Source organism: Bufo bufo, chromosome 2, assembly GCF_905171765.1.
Source record: "Bufo bufo chromosome 2, aBufBuf1.1, whole genome shotgun sequence".
NCBI classification, from domain to species: domain Eukaryota; kingdom Metazoa; phylum Chordata; class Amphibia; order Anura; family Bufonidae; genus Bufo; species Bufo bufo.
In genome coordinates, this window is record NC_053390.1 from 287,605,714 (window position 1) to 287,622,614 (window position 16,901).

A 16,901-nucleotide genomic window follows, 5' to 3' on the forward strand; every position below is an offset into this window, starting at 1 on the left:
GTTATCCCCTACCCTGTAGAGAGGGGAATAACTATATAACCAGAATACCCTTTTAAATGTATAAATTAAAAGTTTTGCTGAATCTTTTCCCACAAGCTATACATCAATCTGCTCCGCTCCTCCTGCTCTATGACATGCTGCCTGCAGATTGCACTCCAGAACAGGACGACAATATGGCATACATTAAACATGCTTTCTCTTGTACTACAAAAACATTTTACTGATATAAAGACTGAGTGCCCCTTTGAACAGTCACAAGTACAAAATGTAATTATTTTACAGGGGGAATGTTATTTACATACCAGTGTGTCCAGTCCGCCACTCAGGAGATCCACTCCACCCAACGGTACAGAATTTGTAGTAAGGGGAGGTCCACTGACTGGTGGTGCTAAATCAAGGTTAAGAAGGTCACCCAACAGGTCGCCCTGGGATGGGATGACTGAAGGGTGTGCTTCTGCTTGGGGTTGCACTGTGGTAACTGTATCTGGACTCTCTGTGCTCTCGTTGCTGTAGACAAAAAACAAGTTAATTAGGAAGAGTCTGTCTGTAATTTAATACTACTGCCCCTATTGTTTGCTTTAGATTTCCTCCAAAGAGGTTCTCATATCAGATGTCTATGTAGTGAAGTTCGAGAGATGCTTTCATTTGGGGAAATGAAAAGCAGTTAAGATGCACAAATCTAGTACAGCCTACCAAACATAAGACATCAGCTACTGGCCATAAAAGCCATACTTTACATGGTACATCAAACCCATAAGAAAATTGGCAACCCATAAACACTCACGAGCCAGTTCGAGGGGGTAACCTTTTGGGAACAACTCCACGACTTCCCTCTACAAAAGCATTTGGAGGCTTGTGGTAGACAGAGGCTAGTGTACCAATGTAACAGATAAGTTCCTCCAGCAAAGTGGGCTCAATGAGGTCAGTTTCTTCGGAGATCAAAGGTTTTTCTGCCAGCACCACCTCCTTGGCAGCAACAGGATCTGTGGAGAGCAGTCGCCAGTATATATAGCCACGATCTCGGAGATCAGGGTTATCTGAATCCTATGATAAAAAGATAGGCAGCACATGCATTAATCACTAGTCGTGGTCCATAACATAGTCACCTATTGTCCACCTCCTCAGGTATGTACTTCTTATAAGCTGATCTGAAATGACAGCTTATAGGTTTTACACAACACTGTAACCAACATGGAAAACGTTGTGCGATACACCCACCTGAGTTGCCAAGCTTAGTACTTGCTGTACCAGCTCCTGCGTCTCTGTTGGCTTCTTTAAGAACAGCTTTACAATAGCCGTAAGAAGTTGCAGTTGAACCTATAGCAGAAATACATCATTTAATCAGTTCAACACAGATAAAAGTGCTCCACATACATCTGACACTATAGCTGGTATGCAGTCTATTCTAGTTCAAACAACTAGACTGGCACTGTGCGGACAACAGGGAAATCAAAAGCTGTGCCAGTCCCTATCTGATCCTGTACTATTAAACTAAATTTAGGTGGAGAGCCTCTTTAAAAAGCATTTCTCTTTCGTACAATATTACGAGTCTTTAAAATAAGCTTAAAGGCATGTTTATTACTTTATTATCGACATAGCAGATTTTACTGAAATCAAGGCAATGTAGAGTGCCAGAAGCAAGACTCACCTGAGTGCTCTCATCATGGAATCCCTCCAAGAAGCTTTCCAGCAGCTCATCTGCATTGTCAATGCGCTCAGCATACTCTCCTACTATCCAGATCATGGCAGCCCTTGCCTCTGGTTCATCAAGAGAGTCCAGGTTTTCACACAGTGTGGCGATGACGCTCTCGTATCTAATCAAGAAACAGAGAATATGAAACTCAATTGGTTGTTGTTGACCTATTATGACATGCTGGGAAATTATTAGGTATGCATAAAATGGACAGATCTTCTGACAACTGTGACTAGCTGCATTTTCATCCAAGCTAATATTCATTACAAGCAAACACAACTTCTCTTTCATATGAAAAAAATTCTACATATGACAATGAACACCAAGGAACACACATCACCCAAGTACAATAACACACATCTATGTGCACTACAGGTTAGAGTATCCAGAGATACCTACTTGTTGGGGGGCACATCTATGTGCACTACAGGTTAGAGTATCCAGAGCTACCTACTTGTTGGAGCACACATCTATGCACACTACAGGTTAGAGTATCCAGAGCTAACTACTTGTTGGAGCACACATCTATGCACACTACAGATAAGAGCATCCATAGCTACCTACTTGTTGGAGCACACATCTATGTGCACTACAGGTTAGAGTATCCAGAGATGCCTACTTGTTGGAGCACACATCTATGCACACTACAGGTTAGAGTATCCAGAGCTAACTACTTGTTGGAGCACACATCTATGCACACTACAGATAAGAGCATCCATAGCTACCTACTTGTTGGAGCACACATCTATGTGCACTACAGGTTAGAGTATCCAGAGATGCCTACTTGTTGGAGCACACATCTATGTGCACTACAGGTCAGAGTATCCAGTGATACCTACTTGTTGGCGCACACTACATGCATTACAGGTTAGAGTATCCAGAGCTATCTACTTGTTGGGGCACACATCTATGTGCATTACAGGTCAGAGTATCCAAAATACCTACTTGTTGGAGCACACATCTATGCGCACTACAGGTTAGCTTATCCAGAGCTACCTACTTGTTGGAGCACACATCTATGTGCATTACAGGTTAGAGTATCCAGTGATACCTACTTGTTGGAGCACACATCTATGTGCATTACAGGTCAGAGTATCCAGTGATACCTACTTGTTGGAGCACACATCTATGTGCATTACAGGTCAGAGTACCCAGTGATACCTACTTGTTGGAGCACACATCTATGTGCATTACAGGTCAGAGTATCCAGTGATAACTACTTGTTGGCGCACACATCTATGTGCATTACAGGTTAGAGTATCCAGTGATACCTACTTGTTGGGGCACACATCTATGCACACTACAGGTTAGAGCATCCATAGCTACCTACTTGTTGGAGCACACATCTATGTGCATTACAGGTTAGAGTATCCAGAGCTGCCTACTTGTTGGAGCACACTACATGCATTACAGGTTAGAGTATCCAGAGCTATCTACTTGTTGGGGCACACATCTATGTGCATTACAGGTCAGAGTATCCAAAATACCTACTTGTTGGAGCACAAATCTCTGTGCACTACAGGTTAGAGAATCCAGGGATATCTACTTCTTGGGGCACACATGTTACAGTATTCAGTGATACCTACTTGTTGGGGCACATCTATGTGCACTACAGGTCAGAGTATCCAATGATACCTACTTGTTGGGGTACTTTCTGAAGATGTCCTTTATGACCACAATGGCTTCTTGAACCACATAATTCACCTTGGTTTGAATAAGATCCAGTAGGGTGCTCACACAGCGCTCTGCAGATTGCTGAGAGGGAAGCAAATCACAATTGAGAATCTATTTCCATCATAGACTTTGAATGGGGCAGTGATCTATCATGCGATCTTGTGGCTGGCCAGAATGGTGGACCTATGTTCTAGAGATTGGTGGGAGTCCCAGCAATCGGACCCCCACACACCCAGCATATGGATAAATGCTTCTGTCGAACTGCATATCTGAAAAGTCATTTCATACCTCCACTTTAATGGCACAGCGTCCAATTGCTCTAACAGCCTTCCGTACAAAATCTACATCCACCTCTGTGGCATATTCCTTGAGTTCAGCCAGAACCTAAATTGTTTAAAGGAACAAATGATAATCAAAAAAAATACAGATATACTAAGGGGGGAGAAGGCTACATATGTATATAATACAGCCACTAACCTGGGCAATATTTGCTGGAGATGCCAATCTGATCATGATGTCAAGTTTTTCAAGTTTAACATAGATTGGGTCATTATATTTAACAAAGAAAACTTTCATCTCATGCTTCAAAATCTCAGGCCTGAAAGATAAGACACGTAAAATAAGCAACAGACTCCCGTTTACATAAAGCATTGATAATGCCAGCCTTTATGGAAATTAAAATAGTACCGTTTCTGCACAATTAAGTTGATGTTGCGCAGTGCAACATACTGCAATTCTGGCTCAGCAGACAGCAAAGTAACAAGAGGGGGTGCCAGCTTCTTTAACAATGTCCCATAGTAATCCAAATCTTTTGATAAGAGTTCCATGAGTTTCATGAGAACCTTCACTGCAGAGAGGACCACAGCTGAATTGGCATGAGAAAGCCGCGGCGTAACACGTTCACAAACACTGTGGAAAGGACAAAGCCATCAAATATTGGTCTAAAAACCTCAGAACTTACTTCCATTGAAGCCACTTTCAACCTACCTTTGAGCTTCCCGGTCATCTTTTGGAACATAGTTGGCCAAACAGTCCAGGATGAAGATCTGACCCCACTCTGTACACTCATTAAGAGCGGTCAGCAGCTTATTGATTGACTGTGGGTTGAGGTCCAGAAGGTTACTATTCGGGTGGGACTCTGCAATCTCTGACAGGGCTGCCACAGCATTAGCCACAACCTAGAATGAGAAGTCAGAAAGCACATTTACAACTGGGTATACTACTTGACTGCAACAGCACCTATGCTCTGCATTATTTCTAACCATTTTCAGTGATGAACATTAACTTCGAAAGACCTTAGAGTACTACAAAAGTGCTAAACTGGCAACAGCCTCTTCGGGTATAGAGATGCCCTGACACCTGGCTAGTCAACTTATAGGATCTGCTGTCATAATTTTACACTCTCCACCGGTACTTTGCCCCTCATCTCTCACCAACAACAATGGCAGTTCCCTTACCATAGGATTGGAGTCAGAAATTAGATCTTTCAATGTATCGAGGAATCCCTGATCTTCCACTAACTGGGCATTGATGTCATGCAGCTTGGCAACACACACTGCCGCCGTCTTGCGCACATATGGGTCCTCATCCTTCAAGCACTTGCGCAGTGGCTCGCAGAGATACTCTGTGATTTTGTCCACACGGATACAGCCCATGGTGCGCACAGCTAGTGCACGGATCAAGGGGTTTGGGTCTTCACAGTCCTGAGAAGAAGAAAGAAGAAGCCAAAAAATGTCAACATCAGAAGCGATTCTAAAATAAGTGGAATTAAAGGTATTTAGCACAGTAGTTGGCATAAGATGAATGTTAAATAATTACTCGTCCATTCTAAGATAGTGTTAGAGGTCGAAGCTCTGAAATGTCTGCACAGATGAACGGAAGAATACAATTTAATGGGACCTATATAAGGGCTCATTCAGACGGCAGTATTTCTGGCTTCTCATTCATTCATTTCAATGGAGCCGCAGAAGATGCGGACAGCACACGGTGTACTGTCTGCAGCCCTACAAAAAAACATTGAGCATGTCCTATTCTTGTCCGCAATCGCTGTTTGAGAAAACTGATGTTTGCAGTTGCGGCCATGTGTGGTCCGCAAATTGCGGAATGCACACGGCCGGTATCTGTGTTTTGCGGATCCGCAAAACACTATGGTTGTGTGAATGCGCCCTAAATCTGATTCGGAGCTTTATGATAGGATTGGATGCTATATCAGTATGTGTATCAATTACGACATATGAATTGTGCGCTGTATTAAAATGCAGTTGACATGCGCTCAATGTAATTATTTAAGGGCATATTCTGAGCAAAATTCTAAATCTGATGGCACATTCTTTTGAAAAGGGTTATTTCCAGCTGGACATTTATGGCATGTCCACAGTACTTACCTCTAAGATCCTCACCTATTTCAAGAACGGGGCCTGTCTTGTGGCTACTGTGAATGGAGAGGTGGCTGGCCACACATGCACGACTCTCTCCATTTACTTCTAAGGAGTTCCAGAAATAGGCAAGCTTTTTGTAAACTACTAGGAGCGCCCAACATACGTAATAAAAGACTGTGCAAATAAAATCACAGCAGATGCAACCGTTCTGTGGTAGTCTAGAGCTGAACCCGTGAAGTGGTTGTAGTGTTTATGAACGACATCAGGGATGCCCAACCTTCAGCCCTCCCGGTGTTGCAAAACTACAACTCCCAGCATGCTCGGACAGCCTACAGCAGGGCATGGTGGGAGTTGTAATTTTACAACAGCTGAAGGAACGCAGGTTGGGCATCCCTGAACTCCATGATCAGGTTGTGGTTTCCTTCCCACAAGAGTAATATAACCACAGTGATATCTGAAGCGTCCACTTGACTGGCAGAGGACCGTTAATATCAGTATTTTAGGGTGTGTGCAATATACTGTCAAAACTGAAAGTTTGTCTGTTTTATGTGGATGTGGCATGTTTTATACTGATATGGCACATTTCATGTAGCTACAGCACGTTTTATATTGATAAGAAATGTTTTATATTCAGTTGCTTTACATGCTGCAGAATATAGATGTCAGATGATATACAGCAGATGACATAAAACTTGCCTTGCGGCAAACTAGCATCTTAAATGATGGATGCAAAACCAAGCACACTAGAAATGATCACGTTAAATAGTTTTTCCTGGAGTTAACCTGACACTTTTGGTATGTATGCCTCTATGTACCATGAGAACATTGTAGTATACGTTCGTATGATGGCAAATGAAAGGGGCGCAGGGCTGCAACCAGCACCACAGCCCCATTATTCTATTGATCTGTTGGGGTCTCAGGGCATGGAGCTATACTAATACCAGCTTCTGATACATCATGTACATCAGATGTATTAAACAAACATGATGTGACTATATATCGTTAAAGGGGTTGTCTGAGAATTTGATATTGATGACCTATCCTCAGGATAGGTCATCAATATGAGATCAGCGGGGACCTGACTGAATTTCTAATGTCCCAGATAAGCCCTTTAAGAGGAGTCTGTCACCAGTGACGTCCCTATCCCACTGTTTGCATAGACACATAGCTGTAGTTCACTTGATTAAAACACTTTTTTTATTTTGTTGATCAAAAGGCTCCTTTCCTAAGATACAATACTTTTTCCTAATATGCAACTTAGGCGTTTGGTGCAACGAGGGTGTCACCATTGCTTGTACCCAATGTCCACTCCTTTCTGTGGTCAGCCCCTCCCTGGCTGCTTTGACTGACAGGGCCAGGCAGTGGCAAAACAGGAAGGGGGGGCTCGTCACAGAAAGGAGTGGCAATTGGGTGCAACGAGAGCAACGGTGACACCCTTGTTGCACTGAACGCCTAATTTGCATATTAGGAAAACATAACTTGGAAAAGGAGCCGCGGGTCAACAAAAGAAAAACAGCATTTTAGTTGGGTGAACCACAGCTATGTATCTACGCAAACAGCTGGTGACAGATTTCCCGTAAGTCTGAAAATCATCACCCACCTTAACAAAAGTGTTTACAGCCATGATGGCCATATCCGGCTGGCTCTTAGCATAGTTCATCAGGTACAAATACACAAGCTTCTTCAGTTCCAGGTTATCAGTCTGCATGCAGTTCACCACATCAGGAAACAAGGCACTGTCACACAAAGAGGAGAGATTCAATTACACGGTGACATACAATCCTGTCCATACCCATGAAGCATCCCCCTCGCCCGCTACTACTGGCAAACTGCATTTATCACCCTACAAATAAAATGCATCAACTACTTATAATGGAAGACAATCGGAGCAAACATGGGACTTGCAGATCACTGGGCCTCTCAGAAAGAGCTGAACTAGCATAACTTCCTGGCACTAATAAAAGCCATGTCAGCATGTCACTATATGAAAGCCGTCCAACTTCCCACTCGTCCAGTCGGTACTTCATGTGAAAGTCTACACCCCCCGCTCACCTGACATCCTTCCCAACGGTCATAGATGCAATGACTTTCTTCACAGCTTCCCTCTTCTTCTCCTTCTTGTCGCTGTTCAACTCTGCTTTTAGCTCAAAGATCTCACCTGTGGGTGTGAAATTCAAAAATAGCTTTAGCACCGACTACTAACAAGGACGCTTTAGGCCACATTCACATGAGTGTATGCCGGACGTATTATCCTCCTGCATTGCTTGTATGTGTCACGGCTTGACCAACCCGAACTTGTGGCATCGTAGGGATCCACGATACTGCGAGTTCGAGTCAGTTAAACCTGCGGTCAGCCCGTGACACACGAGCAACATGGATGGATAATGCATCCGACGTGCGCTCATGTGAATTTGGCCTTAGGCCTTCTGCACATGACTGTATTCATTTCGCAGTCCGCAAAATACGGATGCGGTCCGTGTGCAAAAAAAATAAATTATTCTTTTAATAGGACCGGTTCTATCATTTTCGGCCGAGCCACAATGATACGGACAGCACACGGATGACAACTGTGTGCTATTTGTTTTTTTTTGCGGACCCATAGAAATGAAGGGGTCCGTGTACGGACAAAGATGAAAAATACGGTGGTGTACATGAGGCCTTAGGGTCCATTCACACATCCATGTGTGTTTTGCGGATCCACGGATGCGCAAAACACGGACACCGGCAATGTGCGTTCCGCATTTTGCGGACCGCACATCGCAGGCGCTATAATAGAATATGCCTAATCTTGGCCGCAATTACGGACAAGAATAGGACATGTTCTATTTTTGTTTCGGGAATGGAAATGCGGACCCGGAAGTGCGGATCTGCATAGAAATGAATGGGTCCGCAATTCCGTTCTGCAAAATGCGGAACAGAATTGCGGACGTGTGAGCGGAGCCTTAGTCAGAGGCTGCCCAGAGGTCTTACCTTTCTTGGTGGTGGTGAAATACTTTGAGTCGGTCATGTTTGCACAGGGATGTTGCTCTTAGCTGTAAGAAGAGATACAGGAGGTCAGTGCCTAAGTGGAGAATATTTCTACGGAGCTGAGGCTGCAGGAAGGAACAAAGCTGCACCACCCCCATCCAACAGGAAAGAAAACAAGGAGAAGGTCAGAGGGGAGGAATGGAGCAACACCCCATTCATTCTATCTGCATCCCCTGCTGGAGAATCTGTATGTGCCAGGCTGCAAAACATACAGCCCAGTAACATAGGTAACATGCATGTCCGACACATGGAGATTAGACAGCGAGGCCCGCCAGGGACATGGACTGATGTGAATACAGAGATGCAGAATACATCACTTATAAAACGAGTTATTCGCCCGATGTAACCTTGGAATGTAATTGGAATTTGGTAATTACTACACAAGTAACAGGCGGCAGTGTGCAAGGTAACATGGGGTCACCGGAAAGGCTGCTGCACAGCGGAGCGTATTACAGGGGTTCAATTTATGAATCCTTTACCTTTAGAGGAGGTAACACACTGTGGGCACTTAAAGGGTTGGTGCAGGATCAAGATGCTGATGACTTATCTTCAGGATCACATCGGTGGGGGTCTTTCACCCAGCACCCCCGTCGATCAGCTGTTTCAAGAGGCTGCCTCCCCTGTAACGGCGGTGCAGCGTAATTACAGCAGTTAGTGGGAGCTGGATTTACACTGTACTGCCACTACATTCTAGACCCTGAGGAGTCCCCCGCCAATTTGATATTAAAGAGGACCTGTCACCACTCCTGACATGCATGTTTTAACAGATGCATGCATCCCCATGTTATACCAATTCTGGAACATCTATTCTTATGGCTCTATGTTGTGTCATTCCTTTATTATTTCTACTAGAAGTTATGAATGGATTTCTAGCAGTCTGCAGTAAGGGTATACAACTATACACGGGAGATTATAGTGATTTCAGCCAACAATTGTTTGTGATGTATGACGTCTGACGTCTGTGATTACCCAGGCTGGAAAATTTTAGCCGTTGTCATTTGTAGTGTTGTCACGATACCAGAATTTTGAGTTAGACTTCAGTAGCAAGAAATGTATTGCTATACATTATACCATGCAAAAAAAAAGCAACATGGGGTTAATGTGTGAGCATTTTTTTGTTGGCAAAGTATCAATTGCCCATTATTTGAGGAGGTACCTGCTTGATGGGGTCACTTACTAATAATGTGAGGCACATGGAAGTCTAAAGTTGATAAAACTATGTGTCCTCACATTAAGGGTCCATTCACACGTACGTTTTTTCTTTCCTGATCTGTTCCGTTTTTTGCGGAACAGATCTGGACCAGATCTGGACCCATTCATTTTCAATGGGTCCTGGAAAAAAAATCAGACAGCACAATGTGTGTTGTCCGTTTCCGTTGTTCCGTTCCACATGTCCGTTTAAATATAAAACATGTCCTATTCTTTTCCGCAAAATTCGGATCCTGGTACAATACAAAGTCAATGGATCCGCAAAAAACGGAAGACATTCGGATGTCATCCGTTTTATGCGGATTCCGTTCCTGGAAATTACATTTTAAATTTTTTTTTTTTTCAAAGAAATCCAAACAACTTTATTTGCTTATTGAAATTTATACATGTTTCCGTTTTTTGCGGATCCGCAAAAAACGGATGACATACGGAAACATTTTCAGGAACAACGGATCCGCAAAAAACGGACCGAAAATCGGGATATAGAAAAATACTGACGTGTGAATGTAGCCTAAGGGGACGTCTACGTAACATTTGTTATGTGACATTAGGTCCCACCAAAAAGGGGCACAACTACACAGATTGGATATTAATAATATATCCTGAGAATAACTCAAATCAGGAGCCTGGAAAACCCCTTTAAGGGCTCCTGCACAAAACGCAGATCCGCAAAATGCAGATGATGGACATGTGCTTTCCACATCTGTATGTCCGTTTCACAAAAGATAGAACATGCCCTAATCGTGGTCGTAAAGTGCAAATAACGGACCCATTTAACAGATGCAACGCAAACACAATCTGTATTTGGTGGACATGCAGATGGTCGAGTGCATGAGCCCTAAGTCAAAGGCAACAAGGACAACCCCCTTCGCTGCTGCCCGATTTACTGACTATCCAGTTCTCTGATGTCAGTGGCCAGTACATTCATAACTGCTGGCATTATTTGGGGCACACCACTTTGATGAGATGCCGTCTACAGAAAAGGTGGCTGAAGAGACTGACCCCATAAGGCACCAAAACATGAACAAGTGGCCAGACCTGTCCTACTGGTTTTCCTTCCAGGTAAGGTTTCAGGACTTTAGAACTATGCCACAGACGACGCCACCCTCAGGGGCAGTGTGATAAAAACTGAAATCTAGTACAACCAGTATTACATTACCCCCCACTGTACCAGCAGTCTCCTAGCTCTCTTCCTGTCCGCTGCTGCTGTCTATGGCAAAGACCACAGCAGCGGTGAACAGCACGTGCGCACGCCGTCTCCTCATACAGCCGCTCGACGGGGTGCTGGGTGTCGGACCCCCACCGATCTGATATTGATGACCTATCCTGAGTATAGGTCATCAATAGTAAAAGCCCTGAAACCCCTTTAATCCTCCTGCACACGACCATTCTGTAGTCTGCAAAATACAAATGCGGTCCGTGCGCATCCCGCGCTTTCTCACAGGCCCCATTGTTGATATGCCTATTCTTTTCAGCAAAATGGACAAGAATAGGACGTGCTCTCTAATTTAAGAACACGGGTGGCATCCCTATGCTGTCTGCAGTTTTTGCGGCCCCATTCATAAAAAAATGCAGACTGAAAACGCTTTCACACGTCAGTGTTCGGTCAGTGATTTCCATCAGTGATGTGAGCCAAAACCAGGAGTGGAGCCTCCACAGACATAAGGTATAAGGGAAAGATCTGCTCCTGTTCTGTGTTTAGAGCCGCACCTGGTTTTGGCTCAAAATAACACTGACGTGTGAAACCAGCCTTAGGTATGTCTCTGGGAATAAAGCTGTCCTCTGGTTCCAATATCAACTACTGGAATTGTGAAGTATAAGGGTACTTTCACACTAGCGTTATTGTTTTCCGGCACGAGTTCCGTCCTAGGGGCTTTATACCGGAAAATAACTCATCAGTTTTATCCTAATGCATTCTGAATAGAGAGAAATCCATTCAGGATCCATCAGGATGTCTTCAGTCCAGTCACCGAACGGCGTTTTGGACGGAGGAAATACCACAGCAGGTTGCAGTATTATCTCCATCCAAAACTCCGGATCAGATGCTGGAACCGGCATTAATTTACATAGAAATGTATTAGTGCCGGATCCGTCATTAAAAATACTGCAATGCCAGACCGGTAAAAATGTGAAAAACATATATATAACGGATCCATTTCTCCGGATGACAAGCGGAGAGACGGATCCGTTCTTGCAATGCATTTGTAGACGGATCCGCATCCGGATCCGTCTACAAATGCCATCCGTTTGCATGCAGATTGACGGAACTGCCTGTCGGAATCCTCTGACACAGGCTGAGCACCATTTTTGCTTTTTAAATGATTTAGGTAGTGTTACTATATTCCGGCAGAGGAACAGCCTTCAGGATACACCTTTCCCCACTGGAGCCCAGGGACTATAATGGGACCCGGCCTTTTTCCAGCATTCAGCCAGACAGAAACCGATGAAAACATCATTTTTTTGTGATCCCAAATCCCGGCACTAATGCTGGTTCTATTCTAGTCAATGAGGCCCAGTAGTGCTCCGGCCCTTTCCGGCTATGCGGTTCCTCTGCCGGACCATTCTAACACTAGTGTCAAAGTAGCCCGATTATTGAAGGACACAAATATGGCTGCTGGAGCCAGCATCTGTCCACCTCACCCCGGGTTAACCCTCGCACACTACCATTATAATAGCAGGCTGTGGGGGATCAGTGCAAGGTCAGAAACGGAATATAGCTGCAAAGTTACTCCACTAACGCAACGTGGTGTACAAAGGGTATACATGATGCTGTGCCCTAACGCATTGTACACTGGCATTACATCTCTACATTGTCCCTTGGGTCACACACAGGGTGACACTACTGCTAAACCTGGAAGGACTAGAATAACCACTCCTAGGCCTCCATCACATCTCCGCCAAGCAGATCCGGCAAAAATGACGGCTGTCGGCAGGACAGAAAAAGTTACATGCAACAATTTAAGTCTGGACGAAACCCAAAATTTATGCCGGAGATGCAGACAGATTACTGCCGGCCCTCATTACAGTCAATGGGGATCTGGCGGTGAACTAGAGAATTTGGAAATCCGGCAGGCTGATCTGTGCCGGATCTGTTTGATGGAGACCTGAACGAGGCCTTACTAATGAAAGGGACAACTCCAATATACCTCGTACCACAGCTCCAGCACTCCAGCTGTTGTGAAACTACAAGTCCCAGCATGCTCCATTAACTTCTATAGGAAAACAGCCAAGCAAGTGTGCATGTTGGGAGCTGTAGTGCCGGAGGTTGCTGATGCCCGTCATATCATCAGTGTGGACTTATGACAACATGCAGCGTGTATGTTCTCCGTGACCTCCCACACCGGCTTTCTATGACCCTACTGGCGCTAGGCGGTGAGAAGACTGGGAACTAGTGTTGAGCGAATTGTGTTTTAAGTTCTGCGTCATCGAGGAATCGCCTTGTGGATTCGGCTACAACGCACCATAACGGAATTTAGAATCCATAACGCGATTCTTCGATAACCCGACAACACTACTAGGAACCCGTCACATGCAAGATAACCATTAAAGGGGTTGCTCACCCATGGGGACCTTTTGCCGGACCTGGGGTGAGACTTATACTTACCTGACCCCTGGCCTCTACTGCTCCCCCTCATACACATCTGGGGGGAAGGTCACATGGTGATGTGTCACCTGCACGTCACACGGCCACAGTGACATGCCAATGTATGTACAGCACTGACCCACATGGATCTGCTCCTGTATTTCCAGCCACGACCCTTGTGGCACTACTGCTCCCAGAATGTCTCGCCCTCCATCACAGCACTCACTTGTACCGCAGGGAAGGAATGGGGCCGAGCAGGGAGCAGGCTGAGAGTTGTCATTCACCTCTTCCCCGGAAGCTGTGACAGCGCCAATCACACCCCTCAGCCATCAGCTGGTCGCCCACTTCCGGTCCCACTCTGTCCAGGTCTAGGGGTACGGAGAGACTGACCTGAGTGAAGGACACGGTGACCGGTCCCAGGCTGCGGGCTTCTCGGGTGTCAAGCGTATGCAGATCTTCCTCCTCCTCCCGGCAGATCAACGTAAAGATGGCCGTCACCTGCACCCGGAAGTGACGACAGAAGGGACATCCTGTAGCCGCATCTAGGAGCTGCAGTTGCTATGGAAACCTGGAAACTGACTGAGGGGGATAGATCAGCAGACGCCAGACTGCAGATACGATGCTGTGCATGTCATAGACTTCTGTGCGGAGAATGTAGTGATAGACAGAACTCTGCACTCAGTGACCACCCTCAGGTGCCGTGCCTGTCTTCACACCCTGGGAATATGAAAGCTTTGCCCTATGTCTGTCATACATGAACCCAGCTAGATAAAGAAACAGAATGTAATGATCTGTAAATCTCATAGACCCATATTTTATTCACAATAGATCATATATGACGTATCAGATATTGAAAGTGAGACATTTAACTATTTCATGAAAAAAATTAACTCAGAATGTGATGACGCCAAAAAATAAAAAATAAATGCTGGGACAGGGCCATGTCCACTGTTCTTCTAACAGTCTGTAACTGGGAAGTGTGGAGACCAACTGCTGGAGTTTTGGGATAGGAAGATTGTCCCATTCTTGTCTGACGTAGGATTCTTGCTGCTCTTTTCTGGATTTTTCGTTTCATGATCCGCCAACTGTTTTCTGTTGGTGGGAGGTCTGGACTGCAGGCCGGTGCAGCACCCGGACACTTCTTCTGTGTATGCAGTATGTGGTGTATCATCATCTTGCTGAAATATGCAAGCTAGGCCTTCCATAAAAGAGGTTGTCTGGATGGGAGCATATGTAAAACCTCTATATACTGTTCAGAAAGTGCCTTTCCAGATGTGTAAGATGCCCACGCCATGGGCACTAATGTAACCCCAAACCATCAGAGATGCAGGCTTTTGAACTGTAACAACTGGATGGTCCTTCTCCTCTGGAGTCCACCGAACACCTTGTCTGTAGTTTCCAAAAATAATTTCAAATTCTGATTAATCTCACGACAGAACAGGTTTTTATTTTAAATGAGCTTTGGCCCAGAGAAGACAGCAGCGTTTCCGGATCGTGCTGACATACGGCTTCTTGTTTGCATTATACAGCTTTAGGCCGCATTCACATGACCATTTTGTGAAACGCGGATCTGCAAAACATGGGCACCAGCCGCGTGCACCTCGCATTACAGGGTGGACCTATTGATTTCAATGGGTCCGTGACCCACAAGATGTGGCCAAAGATAGGACATATCCTATCTTTTGTGGCACGGAGCCACAGACTCGGAAACACAAGGAAGCACCTATTGCATTTTGTTTTTATTTACATTTATTTAGATTTTACCCAGCATCCTAAGTTTTTTGGAATTTAGGTTGTGTGTGTGTGTATATATATATTACAACACCAAAAAGTTAGGGTCCATTCACACGTCCGTAGTGTATTGCGGATCCGCAATACACGCTGCCGGCATCCCCATAGAACTGCCTATTCTTGCGGACAAGAATAGAACATGTTCTTTTTTTTTCGGGAGCCGCTGACCGGAAATGCGGATGCGGACATGCATACTGTGTGCTGTCCGCATCTCTTCCGGCTCCATAAAGAATGAATGGGTCCGGATTCGTTGCGGATCGGATCCGGACCCATTCTACGGACGTGTGAATGGACCCTTAGGGATATTTGCCTTTCGGGTGAAATTTATGGAAAATATAAAAAGCTACAGTGATATTATATCATGAAAGTAGGACATTTAAGAAGAAGCATGCAATGGTGATTTCCTCATCTCAAACCATTTATTGAAACAAAAGCCAACACCAGTGCTGGGTATACCCCCACAAAAATGTCAATGTCTCAAAAACTTGTCATGTGGCCTTGAGCATCAATTACAGCCTGACAACGACATCTCATGCTGTTCACAAGTCGACTTATTTGCTGAAGCATGACATCCCACTCTTAACTCCTTAACCACTTCCCGCCACGCTAACGCCGAAAGGCGTCATTTCTGCGGCGCTCCCAGGTCACACTAACGCCAATAGGCGTCATCTCGCGTGAGCCGAGATTTCCTGTGAACGCGCGCACACAGGCGCGCGCGCTCACAGGAACGGAAGGTAAGAGAGTTGATCTCCAGCCTGCCAGCGGCGATCGTTCGCTGGCAGGCTGGAGATGTGTTTTTTTTAACCCCTAACAGGTATATTAGACGCTGTTTTGATAACAGCGTCTAATATACCTGCTACCTGGTCCTCTGGTGGTCCCCTTTGTTTGGATCGACCACCAGAGGACACAGGTAGCTCAGTAAAGTAGCACCAAGCACCACTACACTACACTACACCCCCCCCCCCCGTCACTTATTAACCCCTTATTAGCCCCTGATCACCCCATATAGACTCCCTGATTACCCCCCTGTCATTGATTACCCCCCTGTCATTGATTACCCCCCTGTAAAGCTCCATTCAGACGTCCGCATGATTTTTACGGATCCACTGATAGATGGATCGGATCCGCAAAACGCATCCGGACGTCTGAATGAAGCCTTACAGGGGCGTGATCAATGACTGTGGTGATCACCCCATATAGACTCCCTGATCACCCCCCTGTCATTGATTACACCCCTGTCATTGATCACCCCCCTGTAAAGCTCCATTCAGACGTCCGCATGATTTTTACGGATGCACTGATAGATGGATCCGATCCGCAAAACGCATCCGGACGTCTGAATGAAGCCTTACAGGGGCATGATCAATGACTGTGGTGATCACCCCATATAGACTCCCTGATCACCCCCCTGTAAAGCTCCATTCAGATGTCCGCATGATTTTTACGGATGCACTGATAGATGGATCCGATCCGCAAAACGCATCCGGACGTCTGAATGAAGCCTTACAGGGGCATGATCAATGACTGTGGTGATCACCCCATATAG

General features: G+C 45.2%; 1 protein-coding gene across 3 annotated transcripts in view; it reads right to left on the minus strand.

The window, feature by feature from the left end:
* Positions 1–14,072, minus strand: part of AP1B1 (adaptor related protein complex 1 subunit beta 1) — a 43,148-nt gene extending 29,076 nt beyond the window's left edge. Inside the window, exons 1-14 of one of the 3 annotated variants that reach the window (XM_040416677.1) lie at positions 13,955–14,072; positions 8,716–8,777; positions 7,798–7,903; positions 7,346–7,481; positions 4,825–5,070; positions 4,355–4,545; positions 4,055–4,276; positions 3,845–3,965; positions 3,656–3,751; positions 3,333–3,448; positions 1,649–1,814; positions 1,219–1,317; positions 785–1,044; positions 303–507 (exon numbers count right to left, since the gene is read on the minus strand). In XM_040416677.1, the coding sequence (XP_040272611.1) occupies positions 303–507; positions 785–1,044; positions 1,219–1,317; positions 1,649–1,814; positions 3,333–3,448; positions 3,656–3,751; positions 3,845–3,965; positions 4,055–4,276; positions 4,355–4,545; positions 4,825–5,070; positions 7,346–7,481; positions 7,798–7,903; positions 8,716–8,752 (2,001 nt within the window). In that variant the 5' untranslated portion in view covers positions 8,753–8,777; positions 13,955–14,072. The other 2 variants (XM_040416678.1, XM_040416679.1) reach the window with 2 other exon arrangements.
* Between the last annotated feature and the right edge of the window lie 2,829 nt (positions 14,073–16,901).